Source organism: Mus pahari, chromosome 6 (assembly GCF_900095145.1).
Source record: "Mus pahari chromosome 6, PAHARI_EIJ_v1.1, whole genome shotgun sequence".
Classification (NCBI taxonomy): Eukaryota; Metazoa; Chordata; class Mammalia; order Rodentia; family Muridae; genus Mus; species Mus pahari.
Genome location: NC_034595.1, coordinates 1,840,252 through 1,861,530, shown reverse-complemented (window position 1 = coordinate 1,861,530; position 21,279 = coordinate 1,840,252). Strand labels below are relative to the sequence as shown.

At 50.5% G+C, this 21,279-nt stretch overlaps 1 protein-coding gene across 1 annotated transcript in view; it reads right to left on the bottom strand.

Annotated features, from left to right (window-relative positions):
* Col15a1 (collagen type XV alpha 1 chain) overlaps positions 1 to 21,279 on the bottom strand; it is a 105,036-nt gene that overhangs the window by 48,685 nt on the left and 35,072 nt on the right. The window contains exons 3-11 of the mRNA XM_021199835.2: positions 18,325 to 18,872; positions 16,844 to 16,918; positions 15,168 to 15,248; positions 10,291 to 10,435; positions 7,044 to 7,153; positions 5,475 to 5,609; positions 4,322 to 4,447; positions 2,491 to 2,697; positions 1,955 to 2,080 (exon numbers count right to left, since the gene is read on the bottom strand). Of these exons, the coding sequence (XP_021055494.1) occupies positions 1,955 to 2,080; positions 2,491 to 2,697; positions 4,322 to 4,447; positions 5,475 to 5,609; positions 7,044 to 7,153; positions 10,291 to 10,435; positions 15,168 to 15,248; positions 16,844 to 16,918; positions 18,325 to 18,872 (1,553 nt within the window). The remainder of the gene's footprint in view (positions 1 to 1,954; positions 2,081 to 2,490; positions 2,698 to 4,321; positions 4,448 to 5,474; positions 5,610 to 7,043; positions 7,154 to 10,290; positions 10,436 to 15,167; positions 15,249 to 16,843; positions 16,919 to 18,324; positions 18,873 to 21,279) is intronic.

The following is a 21,279-nucleotide window of genomic DNA, read 5'->3' as shown; positions in this document are numbered from 1 at the left end:
AATCCCAGCACTCAGGAGGCAGATACAGGAGGATTTCTGAGTTGGAGGCCAGCCTGGTCTACAAAGTGAGCTCCAGGACAGCCAGGGCTACACAGAGAAACTCTGTCTCGGAAGAAAAAATAATATAAAAAATAAAAAAACCCTGAGAGATGAATCTGTTAGGTCCAAAGGAGACTCCAATTCCCCAAACTCCAAAAGGCAGCTCAAATACCCAGACATGGGCTCTGTCTAGGTAGGCGAACTTCTGGCGGTTAGGTGAAAGCCAGCACCCCTCAGGACCTTGGGAAGCTGGTTCCCTTCTAACAAAAGCAACCATGTCCTTTACCTCGGACAGAAGGCACCTACAGCGACCTGTGGTGCCTGTTAGCATGTCAAAGTGCACGCTGGCCTCTGGGCGACAAGCATTTTAAACTTCCTTCTCACCTTCTCCTCTACCATAAATTCTCTCCAGCTCATGAGCTTCCCCATCCCCAATTCTACTCATTCGTTTATAGCCTTGCTATTCTCAATGTCTTCTCTCTCTCCCCTCTCTCCCCTCTCCCCTCTGTTTTCTCAATTTTCTATTTCCTGTTCTTTTCTCCTGTCTTGCAGACAGTCCTGCTCAGGTCCAATCTGCTGGCTATTTACAGTCTACTTCGTTCTTTCTCTGCTCTGGACTCTTCCAAATGCATCTGGCTGCTCTTCTCTCTCTGTCTCTCTGTCTCTCTGTCTCTCTGTCTCTCTGTCTCTCCCTCTCCCTCTCTGTCTCTGTCTCTCTGACCTGTCTCTGTTTCACTGATCTCATTCAGATATATATATATCCCCCTCCTGGAAGACTTGAAGAGGAAGGATTAGTAGCATATTTTATACATATATACATACATATATACATAATACGTGTGTGTGTGTAACTATCCCATGGAAAAATCATGTCCTCAGTTTATACAGTATCAACATAATGTGCACACTGAAGAGGATTCAGAGTCAAACTAAACTGAAAAGGGATATTTAAAAAGTCAACCTAAGTATTAGAGAACATGAAGAGGCTACTGTTAATTTTGTTAGACAGATGATGTTATGATTACAATAAAACCAAACCAAACAAACAACCCAAAGGTCCCAGATCAGTTGATTGGTGAGGGTAACTCTAACCACTGAGAAAGGACGCCGCATGGGAGCCAGCTAGTCACTGGGAGAAGCTCTTGGGCAAGGGCCATTCAGGATTCTCAGAGGCCTCTCCTGACCTCTGCAGTCCCTGAGCACAGGCCACCAGAGCACTGCAGCTGAGGGGTCACATGACTGGACCTTGAGGGGTGGCTTTCAGAGTGTCACTCTGGGAACTGACACACCTCACCTCAGTGTGTCACCAGCAGGAGGTTCTCCTTGAGAACTGTTTCCCCTGAAGGGCAGTTCGCCCCGGGATTCACACAAGCCTGACTCTGAGTTGCCTGAGTCTCTGAGTCACTGACAATCCCTATCAGGCGATTGTCACACGATTGTCACACGATTGTCACACGATTGTATGCGTGTGAAAGGATGGTTCTGAACATCCTCTGAACTGACTCCGGACCAGAAGCCAGCCTGCAGAACCAAAGGACAGCTCAAGGTCAGGAGTGGCAGCCCATAGCCTCAGACCCCCAGCCGGGAGTCCCCCAGCCCCCACAGGTCCACGCACACTTTATGTTCCATGCCTCTACAGACCCTGCTACACTCAGTGACACTGAGTGACACTGTCCTGTGACACTACTAATCCTGATGCAATTGCAAAGGCGACTGGAGACCTGAGCAAGGACTCTCTGTCTTTACTCTTGGCCTTTTCCTACCCAAGCTACAGTCTGCTCTGGCTTGTCCGGCCCAAGGCCTTCAAACACTGTCTTTACAAACCAAGATGAGAACTGACCCTGAGAAGGTTGGGGCAGCCTTTCTCCACACTGAAAGATCTGCTAGCTGAGTGGAAACCCCCAAAGACACTTACCAGGGTGACCTGTCTCTCGGGAGTCACTGTGGGTGTGGGGAGCGGAGGCCCACTGGGGGGCATGCTACCAGATCCCTCCTCTTCAGCTTCCTCAGAAGCCACCAAGTTTCCTCCATCTGTGGGTGCCTGTCAAAGATATTCACAGGAGGGGTCATTGTGATGCCAGCCCACGAGGCTGCATGAATGGGGTGTCACTTCTGTGGTAGCTGTTCAGTGTCAAAACACGTTACCTACCAACATCCTCACACTTGGCTCAGTCACAGAAGTGACTTACTTAAATTCCTTCCCCACTTCGGGACATTGATCTCTAGGAAAATCAGTAGTCAAAACTAGGATGTGGCAACCTGGCCAAACAAAGACTAGCAACCTGGCCCCTTTTAATCACTGTCTCTCTTCCCTGTCTAGTTGGAGTCTCCCAAGCTCTCACAACAGAGCTGAAGTTGTGTGTGTCTCTGCAGAGGACCTTAATGGCTCCTGGCTCAGAATGCTGACCGTTCTGTTCCCACGAATCAGAGAAGATCCCAGCTGGGACTTACAGCAGTAAACATGTGCTCAGGGGCCACCGTGGGTGTGAGAGTGGCCTGGGTGTCCGTAGGGGCCCCGCTGGCTTGCTCAAGGACCACCGTGGGTGTGAAGAGGACATCCAGGCTGTCGATGGCAGTCCCGCTGGCTTCCTCCTCCTCAAAAGCCTTGAGGGGCACATTGGACACAGCTGGGGTTAACCATTCTTCACCGTGTGAACCCTGGAAGAGAGCTGGCATGAGATGATGCCACATGACCCCCCACTTCCATTTCAGTGGCTGTGCTACAGAGAGAAAGCCACGAGGACGATCAGCTCTCAGCAGCTCCTCTGCCTCACAGAGGAAGGGCTGTACTGCAGTGTCCGGGCCGCTGGGACTCAGAGTCAGAATACGCCTCTCTGAGCATCCTCAGCCCACCTCTGAAACCCACCCACCTAGCTATCCATCTCTGCTCAGTGTATATCTCTGGCCTAGTTTGCATACTCCAGGCCTGGGGAGTACATCACCTCTGCAGGTGGCCCTCCTATTTCCAAACACCTCTGCCGGGCAAGCTCCAGCTTCTATTAAAGCCGAGACTTGGTAGATTTGGACTCCGGTCCCGGTTCTCTCCTGCCATGACACACACTACGTCTTTAACAAAGAAAACAGAAGAAGAGAGGAAAGGGAAGGGACTTTGAACTCCCCCGTGTAACAGTCAGGTGGCCCGGGGAATTCTGTCACTAGCCTGTGTAGATACAAGAGCAGAGCAGAGCAGGGCAGAGCAGAAGGCTGCCTGCCCATGCGTTACAGACAGGAGGAGCTTGGAGCTGCCCACTGCCCTCACGCATTCACTCAGCAAATTAATCCGGCACCTACCACTTGAGAGAGGCAAAGCAGACCCGGGAAGCGACATTAGGCTGACGCTGAAGGACAAGTGAAGGAAGGGGCGGGGGAGTCTCTCTGCAGTGAGAAGGAGTATGGGAAGACTGCAGAGCAAGAAGAAACTGAGAGGAGCTTGAAGTAGGAGGCTGTGGTTCGGGTCTGGAGCACAGAAGCCCCAAGGTGCAGTCAAGAAGGGCAGGGACCAGACCCTACTTGGCTTCTCAGAGGAGCTGGGTCAGTAGGTCAAGGTCAGAGGAGCTGGGTCAGTAGGTCGAGGGACAACACCCAGCCAGGCTCTGTGAGAGACTACACAGAGTGTGAGTGAGCAACTGTCTGTCTAGGGAAGGTTACTCAGGCAGGGTCCACACCAGTCAATTATAGATTTATGTAGAAGTCAACAGGACTCCGTTCTCATCGGATATGGGACAGAAGGAAGAGGGGAGGTGACTTCACATGAAGCAGCTGGGATGAGACTATCTCCATTCACATGAGGGGAACCCAGGAGTGGCATGAGGAGGAAGGTTTGAATCTGATGGGTAGAACACTTCTATGGGGACACCACAGGGACAGACTGGTCCACTGTCCAGCTGGGATGCGCATGTCCAACCTTCTCTACACTGCGGGCAGTATGACCTTGACCTCACCTTGCACTGCCTGCTTGTCTGCACCCTGTCAACCCACAGCAACAGCATCATCTCTTCCCCTCACATGTAGGGCATACCCCTGGCCCCTGGACTCTGCTGGTGGGGACAAAAGGCTCTGCACACAGTCCTAGGACTCCCCTCTACTCTTCTAACCATGCAAGTTACCTGCCTCTTCTCTCAGACGCTACTAAACCACAGGGGCTGAGCCTTATACTTAGAAGTCCACGGCAAGTTCCACCTCTGAACTAGCATTGGTCAGAGAGGTGTCCCCCTCCGCCCCCATTTGTTGAGTGTAAGACACACACGGTAAGAAGGCTGTTCCGGCTCGTCTTACTCCTTACCAGGGTGGCCTCTTCTCTTGGCTTCAGGGTTGGCCCTCCAGTGGGCGAGCTGCCAGCCTCTGTGTCCCCATCAGTGATGGTGGGCACCTCACCATCCCCTGATGCTGTTGTTAGATTTTCTAGATCCTGGATGGAAAGACATCCCGAAGGTTCAGGCCAGTGGACCACCACTTTGACCCATGTCTGTGGCTTTAGGGGACAGATAGCCAAGACCCCTCTTGTACCTGGGTCCTGTCCCTGATCACCTTCAAAGGACAGATACATCTAACTGCCCTTAGTCTCTGACCTCGCCACCCCCAACTGCCAACCACCGAATCACCTGCCTCCTGCTCCCCTGGCTTAGAACCTCCGAATTGCAAATTGCCCTTCCCATTGCCACTCAGAATCATGCTGATGAAATCAACGGATGCTTTCCAGCCCGTTGCTCACTGGAACTTTTAAAAAGATGACATTCCATGGCCACCCATGCTCACCTGGACCTGGATTCAGCCTGGACCCATGCCCTTGTACCCAAGGCCAGACTCCTCTGTCCTTTCTCCACTTAGGCCAAGGCAGTTGTTCTAGAATCCTAACCCTATGAAGACCTCTCCACCTCTCCTGAGCTTCAGTGGCTGCAACTTCACTAGAGGTTGTCACTCTGCCCAGCAGAAGCCTTCATGCACTGGGCCTCTCCAGCTCCATCTTCTCAGCTTTAGGTGACATCAGGGTGTCTCCCCACCCCTGCAGACCCCAAAGGCACCCTGTACTTCTTCAGTTCCTGTGTGGCCTCTGGGCCTTTGCTCCTCTGGCCCGCACCTGTAACATCTACCTATGCCATCTGCCTGGATACTTTCCTCAGACTCTCAGGCTCACTTTCTGCCTCTCTGAACCCCTTTTCTATACTCACAAGTTGTTTTGGGATTCCTGTGTCCCTTGATCGTTGTGCCTTGGGAACTCAGCCTAGATTCTATTGACCATCAGCCCCGGCTAGCAGGACCAGTGCCTGGTGTGGCACAATGCTCTGCAAACCTCTCCCAGTGAGTGAATGCCCTGCAGCCGGTTGCTTATGCCCACCTGGATTCACCCCATAGTGTTGCTCTTCTGCACTGTGTAGCTAGTGCCTGCTTCTACCAGGAATGAGCCCTAGCAGGGGAAGTATGCTTAAGCTACTCACCAGAGTGTCCACTTCCCTGATGCTCTGGGTAAACATGGCCAGGGTGGGGCTCCCAGTGGGCATACTGCCATTCTCTGCTTCCAGGACAGTGGTGAGAGATACCCTGGTCTCCCCAGTTGCTGTTGCTGATAATCCCTGGAAATGAGGACATGGTGAGAGACCCTGCTGTTGGTCCCTTAGCTCTGATCACCAATCCTATGGTTGGAGAAAACTGAGTGCCTGGGTCTCCCTCCCACACACACCCTGCCATCTGACATCCCTGCAGCTCCCTGACCTTAGGCACCTCCACATTTGTGACTTCACCACAGTAGTCTCAGACCAGACCCAGACTTGCAAAATCCAGGGGACAGAGGACATCTCTGAGACATTGATGCCTCACATTTCATGCCAACGTCTGTTTACACACCGGTGACCATAGGTCACTGATTCCTGAGTCAGCTGGCTCCAGCTCTGGACACTCTGTTTAGACACACACAGCTCCTGTGACCACTCCTGTACACCCATCCAGACATAAGTATAATGGCATTGCTCTTGTGTTTCAGCTATGTGCAGCAGGACTCTGTCCCCAGTCCACTCCAGTGCTAACATGCCTTTCTCTCTTTCTCTGTCATTTAGTTTCCTCTGGGCAATGAAAAGATGTCTACAAGGTCTCAGAACAAATGGGAAAACAGAACAGCTGTAGCTGCCGGTGTCATAAAATGTCACATATTTGCCAGGGACGATGGTGCACACATTTAACCCCAGGACCCAGGAGACAGAGACCGGCAGATTTCTGTGAGTTTGAAGGTAGTAGCCTGGTCTATATAGTGGTCTACATAGGATGTGGGGATGGCATGTTATTTTTGTTTTCTAGGGTTTTCATGTGGGTGAAGTGGGTCTGAGTGCACATGTGTGTATGGTCATGTTCATGTGTGCATGAGCTCATGGAGACCAGAGGTCAATACTGTGAGTCTTCACCCATGGCTCTCCACCTTATTTTTGAGACAGGGTCTCTTGCCAAATCTGGAGCTTATCATTTCAGCAAGGCTGAATGACTACCAAGCATCTAGGATCCTTTTATCTGACTCCCTGGCACTCATACTGGGGTAACGGACTCATCACTGCCACCAGCTTTTCATATGCTGAGTATCCACACTCAGGCCTTCACGTGTGTACACAAATGCTGGAGTTGAGAAGTTGGTGCTGTGCCCCTATCAGATCAAGCCATTTCTCAAACTGGCTTTGTAAAGATGAAAGACAATTGCTAAGGAGAGCATGGGCAAGCCTGCAGTTGACCCTGTCCTGTTCTGAGGGGACTGTGGTCTTCATAAGGGTACCATGCAAGGTGGTCGCCATCGTGAGCATGCTACATTTGTATTTATCGCCAATCATGGGTGAAGACAAGCTGGGGTGGTTTCTCCTCCACCCTTGCTGGTGTGCCCCTGGAGCTTGACCACTGTGCTTTTTCCATACCACAGGACATCAGTCCTGATGACATTCAACTAAAACCTCCCCATGCCCCAGTCCCCATCACATGCGAAATAAGCAAACACACCCCCATTAAGCTATCAAATCAAGTCTCTCACTCACCTGACCGTCAGTGACGTTCAACAAGGTCCCATCCCCTGAACCATCATCAGTACCAGGGTCCCCATCCATCGCATGGACCGACAGTGTATCATTCAGGATCTCACCAGACCCTACAGGAAACAGAAATCGTGATGTCAATGACTCCACAATACAGGAGGAAGGAGGCAGGAACAGGACAAGGACCTAGGGCCTGGTGGCTTCCATCATGGATTCCGGCACCTCTTGCTGCCTGGAATCTTGCTTTGCCATGCTCCAGAATGTGACGTGGGGCAGATACTTAACCTGTGCCTCAGGTTCCTTCATCTATGAGTGGAAATCATGATTCCTACCTCAGAGGGTAGAAACTATTCTGGTGACTCTGTATTATCCGACCAAGATGATATGAGGAAAGTGTAGTGGACAGCACCTGGCGCATAGCAAGTCACTCACAAGCACTCATTAGCACTGGGGTTCTTTATTCACAGAAGAGAAAGGTGACTTCCTATTAGTACACATATTTTCTATCATTTCATGTGATTATTCTATTACATATGTATGCTATGTAGTAAATATTACCTAGCACACATATTATTTGTGTAGGTCTTTATATAATTATGTGTATAAACAGCTAAATCACAGTGCTGAATATTGGCTTCTTCCAGATTACAGGGGTGGAAAGAGAAGAGTATTATTTCGTCATCGGTATCACTGCTGTTCCTACAGCCCTACGGAGACTGAATCATTACTGGATACACATTTGTGGAGAGGGCTTCAAAAGACAAATGGAATTCTAAAGCAAAGAAGCAATGATTACACTAAAATGAATGGCTATTCGCCAAGGTGTCTGTGCCACCAACCTCCTGCCAGACAGAGTTCCTCATTCTCAGCGTCCTTGAGATACCCCAAGGCGGGAATCTTCCTCTAATCACAACTTTAAAATAGTAATAATAATTATTATTAATTACTAGTATTATTAGTAATAGTATTAAAGACTTACTTAGCATTGGATGTCCTGCAAGCTAAGAAGTACTCTATTACTTAACTGTATCTCTGGCCCTCTTTGTGTGTGTGTGTATTTTTGAGAAAGGGTCTCACTAAGTTGCTTAGGCTGGCCTTGAACTTAAGATATATTCCTGTTGTAGTCTAATTGACTGGGATTGCAGGCCTGTGATATCAAGTCTGTCTTATCCTGATTCCCCTTCTGCAGAGGAGTCAAATTACAGCAAAAGTAGTGACTGGATGCAGCTTGTAAAACAGACAAACTTGTCTCCAGGCAAGACTTTCTTCATACGTGTAGCATTTACATATCCTCTCATGTTTTCAGCAGCCCCTGTGTGACCACTGAGAACCCCGGGAGTGTTCTGTCTGGCATTGGCCTGTGCATGGATCCTCCCTGCTCTGACCACCAGGGGGTGCTCTACCAGCAGCTACCCTGGCTGGAGCTGGGGCAGACACTGTCAGAAAGCCTCAAATGTCAGAGAGCCAGGCAGATGGTACAGGCTTCCTTCTCTCCAGGATCCGGGCTGTTAACTCACCAAGAAAAGGAGCACTTGGGCTAGCTCTGGGTTTCCCTCTGGCCGTCTGTCAGCTAGGTGAGGAGCAAAGCTGGTATGGATGAGAGGCTCTCCTCAGGTGGAAGACTCCTCCCCGACTCAGATCTTGCCTTTTCAGACTGGAAAAGCCACCCTGCCTATTGTCCTACTCAGAGGTCGGACAAACAGTATCCACGACTGAGATGTTTGTGTGTTGCTAAGAGCAAGGAAACCACAGTGCATCCTACCCTCTCATTCACCAGGAAGCAAGCATGGTTACAATTCACCAAAGAGAATTAAGAAAGGTTGCAATCTCAGCCATGCCCCAATGCAAATAGGCAACCTCTTAGGGCTTCCCTCAAAGCTAGCTGGCGTTCCTTCTGGCCTCCGGGCTTCCCACTGCCACATCTTCAAGACTCCTTAGTTTCATTATAACGTTATTAAATTATTTATAATTTTCCTGTCTAGTCCTCTTGGTGTCTTACCCACAGACTCCCCAAGTTCAGTTGTTAAAATAACTCCCACTAGCCAATGGCAGAAGTGAAGAGAGGATCGCTACTGCCGTAAAAGGTGTTTTGAAACACAGAAGTTAAACAGTGAGAATCAAAACCACCTGCAGTCCTACCCCACATTGGATGTTGTACCAAATGGCTAATGTATCCCCCACACATGAGAATAACGCGTGTTCATAGCGTTGGCGGTAGTAGTTTTGAAATCCACTCTTATGATGGAGACTCCACAGCATGTCCCTAACTCATCAGATCACCCCCATCGCATGGATACAGGACATCGTGTTTGCTCAACAAATCCCTGCTACAGGCAATTTGGATGAACGGTGCTGTTGGCAATCACCTTGATGCTACATCTCAGAGCTCTGGCCTTGGCCGCAGCTAGGGCTACAAATGACTGCCCTCCGTGAAAGTGTATTCTCAGGCCATGGGTTCATGTCAGTTTGCTGCTTAGGGGGAATCACAGATGTTCTCTGGGCTTTTGCTTGTGTACCTTAGTGGTGGGGCGGGGCAGGGGCAGAAGCAGAGGAACAGCAGGTAGGGATCTGAGGCTTGCATTAGGTTGTCATTTACCCACTGGGTGACCATGCCTGTTTCTAGCCATCAGGTAGCTGACCAGATCCTCTGAGACCCAGAAAGTGGGTCGCAGAAGTCAGAACAAGTGAAGATTCAGAGATGGGGCTGTGAGCTTGTGAACACACTCCCTGGTCTTTTCCAGGGGCTAGCTTTTTCCACTGGTAAAATTGCAGCTAGCCCTATTGACTAGATGGCACGGTGGCTGGAGAAGTATGGACATACTCGGCACACAGTAGGTACTCAATTAGCTGTAATGCTTCTTTTAAGCTTTCCTATAGGGAGAGCAGAGGGGAGTCTGAAAATTTCAAGCTCAGACACTGGAGAGCAAGTGCCAGCTCCGCTGCTAACGGGCCATGCAGTCCTCAATGGGTCACCTGATTTCTCTGTGACTCAGTTTCCCTGTCCTGTCTTTAAGGGGTGAACTGTCAATCTTCCCTTGAAGGGGGATGGGATGATGACGTGTGTTGCATACATGTCGATCACTCGGTGACAGACCGCCACTCTCATGCGTGTGTCTGTGTGTTGCATACATGTCGATCATTCGGTGACAGACCGCCACTCTCTCTTGTGTGTGTGTGTGTGTTTGTGTGTGTGCGTGTGAGCCACTCTCATGTGTGTGTGTCAGCCACTCTCGTATGTGTCAGGACTTGCCTTGCTCAGGGCTGCGGTGTCCAATGATGCTCAGGTTCGTTTCTGGGGTCCCTTCTGGTACCGGCTCACCAGAAAGCTCCGTGTCCTCAGCAGGAGATGATGATGTAGGGGGAACGCTTATGGGATCAACGTGTGATTCTTTAGGCTGAAGAGAGAAGAAATGAAATTTACTTTTAAAAAGTAAATTTACTTTAAAAAAGTAAATTTATGTAAAAAGGAATTTACTTAATAGTGAATCAGGAAAATAATTTATCCTTGGAATTCTGAATAATCCTGAATGCCTACACTGGCTGTGTCTCTGGGTAGCATCGCACCTCCCAGGTTAGAAAGAGGTATGTGCTAGGTGTCATTCCATCCCGAACTCACTGCCCGGGGAGACATTGCTGATCTCAGAGTAAGGTTCTAAGCTCAGAGACCATACTTCTGGGACGCTGGGGTCTCGGGCTAGCCCAGAACAGATGCTGGATTCAGGAATGTGTGGGCGGTTATCTCAGTGAGTCAGGCTGCACTGTAACACTGGATAAACCCAGCCCCAGAGCAGCACGGTGGACAAGGCTCTGACAGCGATGGCTGTGTCCACTTCCTTCCTCTACAGAAGACCTGCATCTGTATAGCTTCTCCAAAGCCAGGTAAGGTCTTAACCAGTCTTGCTAACTAGGGGGAAACAAAACCCAACAGCTGGAAATAAAGCAATTCAGACATTCAGGAAACTCTGCTGGTGTTAAATGTCTGGGCATCAACCCTAGATGCTGGGAGCAGTTTGTGAGAGCCCGGGTTGTCAGCCTTCAGTCCCTTCATTTTTCTAAGCCCCAGCAGGTCGCCGGGGAGGATGGAGGCTTGAGTGCAAGGCTTTAATGCTGTACTTAGAGTGGGAAAGAAACCCAACTCTGCTGTGTCAAGACACTAAGGTTTCAGGCTCATTGCCGCCGCCGCACTCCCCGGGCACCCTGACAAGATCAGGCACAGCTCTTGATGTCAGACTCCACTGGGTAAACAGTGAATGTTCAGCCCATCGTAGCAGGGAGGACTGTTAGGAGGAGCCCGGTGACTTCAGAGTTCCACAGAAGATGAAGAGATGGCTCAGAGGTTAAGAGCACAAGCTCTTCCAGGGGACCCAGGTTCAATTCCCAGCACCTGTTTGGTATTGCACAACTAGCTCTTACTCCAGGGGAGTTGGTGCCCTCTTCTGGCCTCTGTGGGCACTGCACACATAGGATGCACAAACATACAGGTAGGCAAAAGACTCATACACATACAATAAAAATAAATCTGATAAAAGGGATCAGGTCAGTGGTGAGGGAGGGAGTGGCTTGAAGGAGTAGACTAGAGATGCTGAGGACCAGGCCAGGGGCCTTGAGTCAGGCACTGAAAAAAACCCAAACAGCAGAAGCTAGGCAGGGGTGCTGAAAGAGTGAGAACCCCAGGAAAAGCCATACAACCCAGCTGGGACTGGCCCACCCTGGGGTGTGCATCTCCTTCCCCAGCGAGAGGTCCAGGGGGACCCTATTTTCCATGGGTCCCCAGTGGAGCTAGGGAAGCCCAACTGTAGCCTGCACGGATGCCAATGGCTGGAAGCAAGGGTACGTTGTAAGACACATGGGGCTCAAGAGCTGAGGTAATCAGGAGGACAAGCCTGGAACAGGGTGAGCTACCGCTGTCCCTCAAGATCTCAGCAGGAGGACAAGCCTGGAACAGGGTGAGCTACTGCTGTCCCTCAAGGAGATCTCAGGAAGAGCCATTGACTGGCCTTTCAGCCAAAGTCTAACTGAATCTTAGGCAGGCGGCCATGGCCGCCTGGGCCTTGCTTTGGGGAAGGGTGAGATTCCAGGCATCCCACTCTGTGAAGAAAGTGAGGTACCTCATCTCAAACACACACGGCTCATGGCTACAGAAGGAATGTAGGCGAGGAACCAAGTGTGGGCTGTGACAGTGTAGGCAGATCTAGTCTGAAGACTTCCTTGCCTTTTCAAGTTATTGTGGAGGTGTGTTTGTGTATCTTGCTTTGCGTTTGCCCACCCTCACAGTCACAATCGGATGTGCTCACTCATAGGTAGGTTCCTGTGGATCCGCTATGTGCTTGGCTGTGGGCTGAGCCCTGGGGGCACAGACTAGCCCCACAGGCTGTTATTACAGAGCACACAGGACAACAGAAGCAAGAGCCAAGCTGGAAATGGGGGCATGGCAGTGAGTGGCCCCATGGGAGAGGATTTGGCCTGGATCCTGAGGTGGATAAGAATTTGCCAGAAGGAAGGAAGGGCGGGTGGAGGTAGGAGTTCCAGGCAAGCAGAACTGTACCGAGCTGTCGGAATTGGAAGTCCCAGATGGTATGTCTGGGAAGCCGAGAGCCCTTAGGTGTGGCTGGGAGAGGTCCTGGCTGTGTCTGGGAATCACCCTCAGAACTCTGCCAGTGTAGATTCTTGCTTTGCTCAGACACGCTGAACGCCCCAGGGAATTAGCCCTGGAGCCTCTCTAGTAAAGACCTCTGTCCGTCCCACGCACATTTGGGTACAGGTGACCATGTGGACAGCCACAGCTGAGAAACAGAAGCTAATTCTAACTCAGCAGAAGGTACGTTTTTTCAGAAATGCAAAGGCACATGAACAGGAGCTGGCTCAGCAGGAGAGAAAGGCATGGGGCAGCAGAGGTGCTGACCCTAAACGGGACGAGCGGGGAGGGCTGGACAGGCCATCTCTGGCTCTGTTTGCCAGTTAGGGTCCATGTCCTGGAGGGTAGCAAGCTACAAAGGCTGAAGATGGGGAAGTGAGATTCTGACCAAGAAAAGAAGCCAGACAGAGAAAGGAGGGACTGTCTGAGACCAAGAGGGAAATTCCCTGTGCTAAAAAGAGCCATGATGCCCTTCAAGGTAGAGTGACGGCGTGGCCCAAGATGTGGCTCTGTCACCTTCAGGCCATGTGGCCTCAACAACAACATGGCTTGCTGTTCCATACCCTCTCCTATAGAACAGACCTCAGAAGCCCTAACATGAATCTGAACTCAGCAGCGCCCTCTAGAGGGTGAGCATGTGTAGGTGAAGGGATGACTGTAGATGGACACAAGAACCCTGAGGATGATGTATGTCTGCCATGTGAGTGTTGGGAACCAGCAGCTTTGGGACCAACAGGGCAGCCCTAGGGAAGTTCTCTTAAGCAAAGGACAACCTTAGAGGGTTTGCATAACAAGACACCAGGAAGCCAGTGTGTGGGGGGGATTCCAAAAGAACAGGGAACCAACCATGTGCTGCATTGAGTCTGGCCCTGAGCTCCCTGGCTTCTTGAAATCCTCACCAGCCAGTCTGCAGTGACCACCACGAGCCCTTACCCACCACTTCTGTGTACCGCGGTCTACGTGAGTGTTTGGACCATGTGGCTTGTCCACCTCTCAGACCAATCCACAGAGCAGGCATGCTCTGGACTAATGGGGGAAGCTGACTTCGAAACATTAGGTCTCCTGCTGAAGGCCAGTAGCCAGGAGCAACAGGGTGAGGACCTACTGTGGGTAGCTCTCTGAATACAGCCCTTCTCCCAGGTCCCTAAGAGCTGGAGAAAGCAAAGAGTGGATCTGCCCCAGAGACTACAAGGGCACCACGCCACCAGCCACTTCTCTTCCATCACTTCTCCAGGTCTTCAGAGATCAATGTCACACCCTCTCCAGGCTGATGCTGTCTCCCTCCCCGGACAGCAGTCCCTGTATCTGAAGCATTGATGCCATGGTGGACCACCTTCCACGCAGGGTATGAGGAAGACATAGTATCCACAGAACTATGAGCTCGCTTCCTCTTCTGCTTTGCCCTCTATGCTTGAACTAAGATGGCTGTCTCCACGTTCCCCTCCCAAATTCGTGCCCCACTCTCACCCCTGTGACTGCCCTTTCTGGCCTCTCTGGGGACCACCAGGTTGTTAGTGTTCTGAGTTAGCCCTTTCTCTACATTATGAACCTGTATATACAAAGCAGCATCATACTTAGAGCCCTGAGCATGTGGCCCACTGACCTGTGCCAGGATGTGCCCATGGGTGGCTAAGCCTAAGGGACACACAGGATTCCAACACTGCCCCCAGGCAGTCCCCGTCTCAGCCAAGATTGACCAAGGTCTTGGGGTGTACTGCCACAGTCCTACAGACCATAACCCATGCGTAGATATCAGGAGACCTGTGCCCTCAGCTTGCTCAGGTCCCCTCTCTGCTATAGACATCTAAGTCTTTCTAGCATTCACAGACTATGGTTCTTATCTGCCACGCCCACATCCCTGCCGCCTGAGGTCTACAGTGTATAGTCCCTGCCTTATGTCTGTTTCCCTGCCTTCTATCAGAAGCCTTAACCGAGTGCTGAGCCCAGCCTGGAAGCTGCCTTTGCTTGGAGCTCAGACGCTCCTTGCTATTATCAAAAGGGGGAAATCCTTGTAATGCCATGGTCTGACTTGAGACTTTAGAAACCCCTTTCTCTTCAGCAGCAGAACACAGTCCCAGGAGGGAGAAATGTGGGTGCTGGGGTGAGGTGGGGGCTGCCTTGCCATGGGTTCAACACAACACTCAGTATCACTCAGGGTTATTTCCCTCATGCTGGGGACTCTCTGAGGCTCACTCCTGACTGCCTTGTCTACCTCTCCAGTGACCCTATCTATATGCTATCATCAGTCGGTAGAAGAGAACTGAAATTCAGTGGGTCTGAGTCAATTCTCCAAGGCCACAGAGACATGCCTCTGCATGTCTTTCATAGCCATGCATGCAGGCGACCCTGGGAAATAGGCAGCTTGCTTGGGTGTGGGTGTGAGGCAGCAAAGGGCCCTCCTGAGTCCCCCAGAGGATCTGGTACTTAACCTTGCCGATCTGACAGCAGCCTGAGACAGTTAACCCACTCACGGGGGTAGCACCCATGCTCACCGGGGCTTGTGTGTAGGTGACAGCTTCCATGATTTCAGCGACTTCATCCATCTCCTGAAACCCACTGGCTTCTCCAGACGCCTGTGAGGAGATAAGTCACGACACACACAAGGCATGAGAGCAGGCTACACTGGATTGTGGTACCTGAGAAGGTCAGAGACTGACAAACACTCCTGCGGAGGAGCTGTGTGTGCATGCGTGTACATTCGCATATATGTGTATATGTGCATTTACATGCACGTATGTGCATCTGTTTGACTGCATCTGTGTGGGTGTATCTGTGTCTGGTATGCATGCATATGTGTGTATCCACACACATATATGTGTATGAAGACATGTGTACACATATATACATGTTTGTGTGATATACATGCATACATGAATGTATATATGAATACATGCATGTGTGGTGTTTGTGCCTCTGTGTGTGTGTGTACATGTGCAAACATGGGATCAGAGACAGGGTGGGAAAGCCAGTGTGTGGTTGGCTATTCTATTTCTGTCCACACTGCTATTGCTACAATTTGTTACTTTACCTTCTGCTCCTGGTCTGTACAAGATGCTCCCTGGAGCCCATTCAGGGAGCCCTCATCCAAGGTGGCTTCCTGCTGTCACCTAACCTTCACAGCCAGCCCTGTGTCAGCCCAGGAGCCAGCGCTATGGCTCTGCAGAGGTTCCTCTGTTCTGGGACCTCTGGGTTATTTATACTTCAACTTGAATGCAGAGCAGAGACAAATATTTGACAACTTCCTCATCCTGTCTCCCAGTTCTCTTGCATGGCACTGGCTCAGGAGTCCAGAAATTCAAACAGGCCCAAATGCTACCTCTGGTGTGCAGATTTTTTTTTTTTAAAAAAAACAAAACACTAAATTAGTGAAACCAACGTCTAATGTGTTCAGAAGCTGACGTCACTTAAAGAGCAACAGTCACAGAATTCGCTACCCGGCCTGCATCTGGCTTTGGCATGATGCTCCTGTCTGGAAGCTCTTCCTCCTGCCCCTCTGTTCCCTGACCTGCTGAGCTAGGTCTAAGACTCTCTCACTGAGCTGTGTCTCTAAGTGCCTGTTATAGGTTGGAGGAGGGGACGGCCCCTCAAGTATAGCCCTTTATCCCCAGCCTACAAGGGGCTGTCACTACCAGCAGATCCTGGAGGGAAGGAAGGAAGGAAGGAAGGAAGGAAGGAAGGAAGGAAGGAAGGAAGGAAGGAAGGAAGGAAGGAGACATCTTTCCTCCCTGGCCCCCACCCCACCCCCAGCTTAGGAATCAATTCACTTGCCAAGCATAAAATGAACCTAAATTTAGGTTCATTTTTATAGGACTTTACACCCAGAATATCTTAGCATTTTAGCTCTGATTTTAGAATCCTGACACCCTTCTTGGCAGGAAGGCTGGAAACCAGGCCATTGACTGCCACAGCCTGAGGAACACCTTATAAGACACGCAGCCCCCACCCCAAGGAGGTGGCTGAAGAGCTTTAAAAAGTGAAAGAAAGCCAAAAGCCCAAAATAGGACTTGGGGCAGTGCTGGCCATGATGAGAGGCTTTAGACGGCGGCAGCAGCATGACGCTGAGGGAGAAGAACTGGATGGGCATCCAGCCTTCCCCTGGCTGACTGGGGGATGGAGGCACAGAGCCCTGGGTGAGATGGGGGCGGGGCAGGGGGACACAGAGGCTCACCGAAGATTCTTGTGCTTCACACAGCTCCTCGGGGATCCTGGGGTCTGAATAGATGGTAAGCTGTTGTATGGAGCCCTGAGGAAGAGAGAAACCAGAGTCATGGGTTACACGTGTACATGATAACGCCCACGGAGGGCGGGAGTGTCCTGGCGAACGAGGACATTGCAAAGAACCAGCATGGGAAAGTGCTATCTACGGAGGTGCCAGGGATGCTGGGTAACCTCCCCTCCTGCTCTCCAGTCAAGGGGCGCTCCTTGTTTGCTCCATAAGAATATGGACCCCCTTAGCATATGTTCAGAATATGGACAGCCATAGCAGCTTCTTAGCATCTCCAGGGCCCCTGAGGGTCAGCAGCCGGCCCTGAAGCATGTCTACCTTTGCCCCCAAAGCTCAAAACTTCCTTGCTAGACTTTCTTGTGATGTGGCGAGTGGCCAGCGGCCTCCCCACCCCACTCCCCAGATCTGGCGCTCACACTTCAAAAGACACTGACACCAGCAGGTGCACATGTGTAGCACACACGTGTAGCATGTACACACAACCTCAGCGTCCCCACTGTGCTACAGATAAATTCAATTTCTGCCCTCTAGTGGTGACTTCTTCATTTCCTTTAGGTTGGTTAGTCGTGGGAGTTGAGTTTCTTTTTCTTTCTTTCTTTCTTTTTTAAATTTTATTTTAAAAATATTTTTTAAAATTTTTATGTTTTGGAAAAAGACATGCTCTCATTTAGTAGCTCTGGCTGTCCTGAAATTCACCAGGTGGACCATGTTGGCTTTGAACTCACAGAGATCTGCCTGGTTCTGGATTGCTAAAATTCATACACTGGGTTTTGAGGCGGGATCTTTCAGTCTGTAGGCTAACCTGGCACTCACTCTGTAGCTCAGGCTGGCTTAGAACTCATGACTCATGGCAACCTGAGTGCTGAAATTGCAGGTCTGAGCCAGGCCTCCTGGCTTCCCTAGTGCGCCTGGGTCACCCTAGCACCTCTGATACCGGTTATTTTCTTCAGAGTGCACCTGCTTTGATAGTCAAGTCAGTCTTCTGGCTTGTTAGTTTTAGGACATACTGTTGAAAAGAGGACAGAGAAGTGATTGCGCATCTCAGTGGTTCAGATTTGTCCAGGGTTACAGAAATAACTTAAACACAACTACCATCTGCATGTGGAAATTAAATCATTTGAGACTAGCAGGGTCGACTCTTTCAGTCATGGCTTTCAGTGAATAAAGCAGTTCTGACTATTTTCCCAGACAGGCCTATAATTTACTAATGTAGCCCAGGCCGGCGTCGAACTCGTGAGCCTCCTGCTTCAGTCTCCTGGGTGCTGAGATTACAGGATGGGCCAAAAAGCGCAGAGTCCTTCCCACATGGTGTGCATGCCTTTTGAGAGCATGAGAGTCAAATAACAATTATCATTGTTCCTCCTTAGCGTGTGTGAGTTCATGACTAAACTTCCCTGGTCTGTGGGGAGTGGACTGAAACTCACCGTAAATCTCTCCAGCCCTGTGGCTCCGGCATTGCCCACAAAGATCCCGGCACTGGGCTCAAAGGTCAAAGGCCAGGACGATCGCTGGAAAAGGACTTGGCTCTGTTCCTCACAGTCCATGAAAAGGGCCACTTCCTCCCCCTGGACAGTCACAGCAAAACGATTCCACCTGTTGGTCATCACCGGCATGGAGAAAGCCGCAGCTTCACGGGACACGTGGGAGCCTGGTTCCGTGTAGTAGAGGATAACCCGCTGGCGCCCGTCCTCCACACCCGAAAGCCGCAGGCCCAGGTAGATGACTTTCTGGAAAGCATCGGTAATAGCAAAGAGCACGCCCCCTTGGGCGCTATTGGGCTTCACTGCCACACCAATGGCAAAATCTCTGAAGAAGGTCGGTGGGATGAGGGTCCTGGCGGGGCGGCCAACGTTGGCACCAGGCCCAAAGCTGTAAGCCGGGAAACCGCCATAGCCGGTGATAAAGGACACAGATGAGGGTAATGGGACACCAATGAGCTCTGTGAGGTCCAGGTGGACCGGAGAGGCTGACCCTGCAGGGAGGGGGGGTGGGGAGAGAGAGAGAGAGAGAGAGGTCGTGAGTCCACTCTGCTGGAACAAGGATTCCATGGGAATCCACTCAAAGGAGACTTTCTGAATGGCAGCTTCTCAAACCTTTGAAACAAGCCCCAGTACTGTAGTGTGGTATACACTGGGCACAAAAACACACGACTGTAACTCAGATACACCATTTTAGAAAGCGCCGCGTGGTGACTGTGAACGCTCACCGGGACTTCCTCTGTTTTCTCCTCCCCTTTAATTGTTGTTTTTCTCTTTTAAAAATTAAAACCACGTTGGGAAGGCTCACTAATTGTCCTGCCCACTAATGCGTGGTGATCTACAGTTTGGAAAAACACAAATCATTTCTAGAATATGTTTCTAGAAATCTCCAAGTTAATGGAGATTATTTAACCAAGTGGAATCACTGGATTGCTTTGTTTTACAAGCAATACAATGAGGTTATCTGTTTACGTGCCTCAGAGCACAGGGGTAAAGCAGGCACAAAGGGAGGGGGCAGTGTTCCATGGAGTCCAGCACAACTGAGCTTTGCTTCATAGTGGTAAACACTCATCATCATCATCATCATCATCATCATCATCAGGCGCAGCAGCAGCACCTGCATCCCAGCGCTCTCTCTGTACCAGGCACTGCTCACGTGATTAAGCTGACTTCATCCTCACTCGAGCCCCCCACAAGGTTAGATACTGTTATTTCCGTTTACTCCTGAGAAAACCAAGGCCGCTAGAAGCTAACAAATTTACAAGCAAGATTCACATGCAAAATTCAAAACGAGATATACCCCGACTCAAGTCTGTGCTCTTCATGAGCAAGCTTGGTGAGGTTGACAGACCTCCAGTGCGGTGGCCCAAAAAGGACCCCGGGTCCAACCGCTGTTCATGGACAAAAGCTACAGGCTGCTCCAGTGACCAACACACATCCCTGAGCTGCCTCGGAAGTGACAGAACTGATCGAGAGAGGAGTGCAGGACTCAGGTAGAGTGGACACACCCAGTGCCACCGAGCCAGAGGACGCGGCTTCCGGGCCAGAGTCAGATCCTAGAACAATGAGCCTCAGAATGGAGCAGTGGCAGACAGACAGCAGGGCAGAACTAGGCCACCTGGACTATAGCCAACAGTCAGAGGCCCCTAGTCCGTGGCTAAGATTCTCTGTCTATCCCACAAGGAAGCCAAAGGACAGCCCAAATGAATGATCAAGACCATCTTTCTTAGCTTCAACTGTCAACTTGACACAGCCCAGAATTATCTGAGGGAGTTTCGATTGAAGCATTCTCTATAACTGCGCTCTGGGGGACCATTTTCTTGATGGCCAATTTGTGTAGAGGGCAGCAATTCACTGTGGGGTTTGTCAAGTCAAGGCAGGGGGTCCTAGACTATGTGAGAAGCTCGCTGAGCAGAGGTTAGGGCGTGTCAAGCAGTGTTCCTCTGTGGTTTCTGCTTCAAGCTCCTGCCCCAACTTTCTTCAGTGCTAAATAGCGTTTCGGAAGAGTAAGGTGAAATAAACCCTTTCCTCCTCAAGTTGCTTTTGCTCACAACAGGAGAGTAAAGTAGAATACCATCCGTGTAGTCCCCAGTCAAAATCAGTAGACACAACAACCCTTCCTGTTGCATCTACACAACAGTCAAGACTTCCCTGGACTGGATCCTTGAACTCCTTGTGCAGAGCCATCACTGCTGAAAACAGTTTCATCTGTTGTATTCTGTTGTCCTTTCATCAGTCCTGGAAACCAACTGCTACTGACCCATTTTATGGATGAAGAACTGAGGCTTAGGGCATGAAATCCTGGCCTGAGGATACACAGTCAGTGATGGGGAGATCTGCGAGCCATAGCTACCCTGACTTCCAGTTGGCTTGGTATCGGGGTTTGATGAGAAGAGGGGTTGTCACAGGGTTCTGGATGAAACTCAGCTGAGGGCAGATCCCGAACACCAACAGGACCCTGAGGTAAGGGTCACAGTCACACAGCCAGTGGCCAGCACATGTGTGCCTGACAGTGTGTGTGCCTTGGTGTGTGTCTGTATGTACATGTATCTGTGTGTATATGTCTATGTATGTCTGTATGTGCCTGTATGTGAGGGTATTTAAGCCATAACATGTTTTGGTTATATAGAAGAATATAAAGAGTAATATGAAGACTCGTCCAAAGGTCAGAGTGACAAATGCTAGGTATATTTAATCACAGTGGGGGACATACGTGAGCTGAGGAGGTGGCTCAGTCAGCAGTGTTTACCATGAAAATCTGAGGACCTGAACTTGGATCTCAGCCTCCACATAAAAACATGGCTGTAAGCCAGGCGTGGTGGCGCACGCCTTTAATCCCAGCACTCGGGAGGCAGAGGCAGGCGGATTTCTGAGTTCGAGGCCAGCCTGGTCTACAAAGTG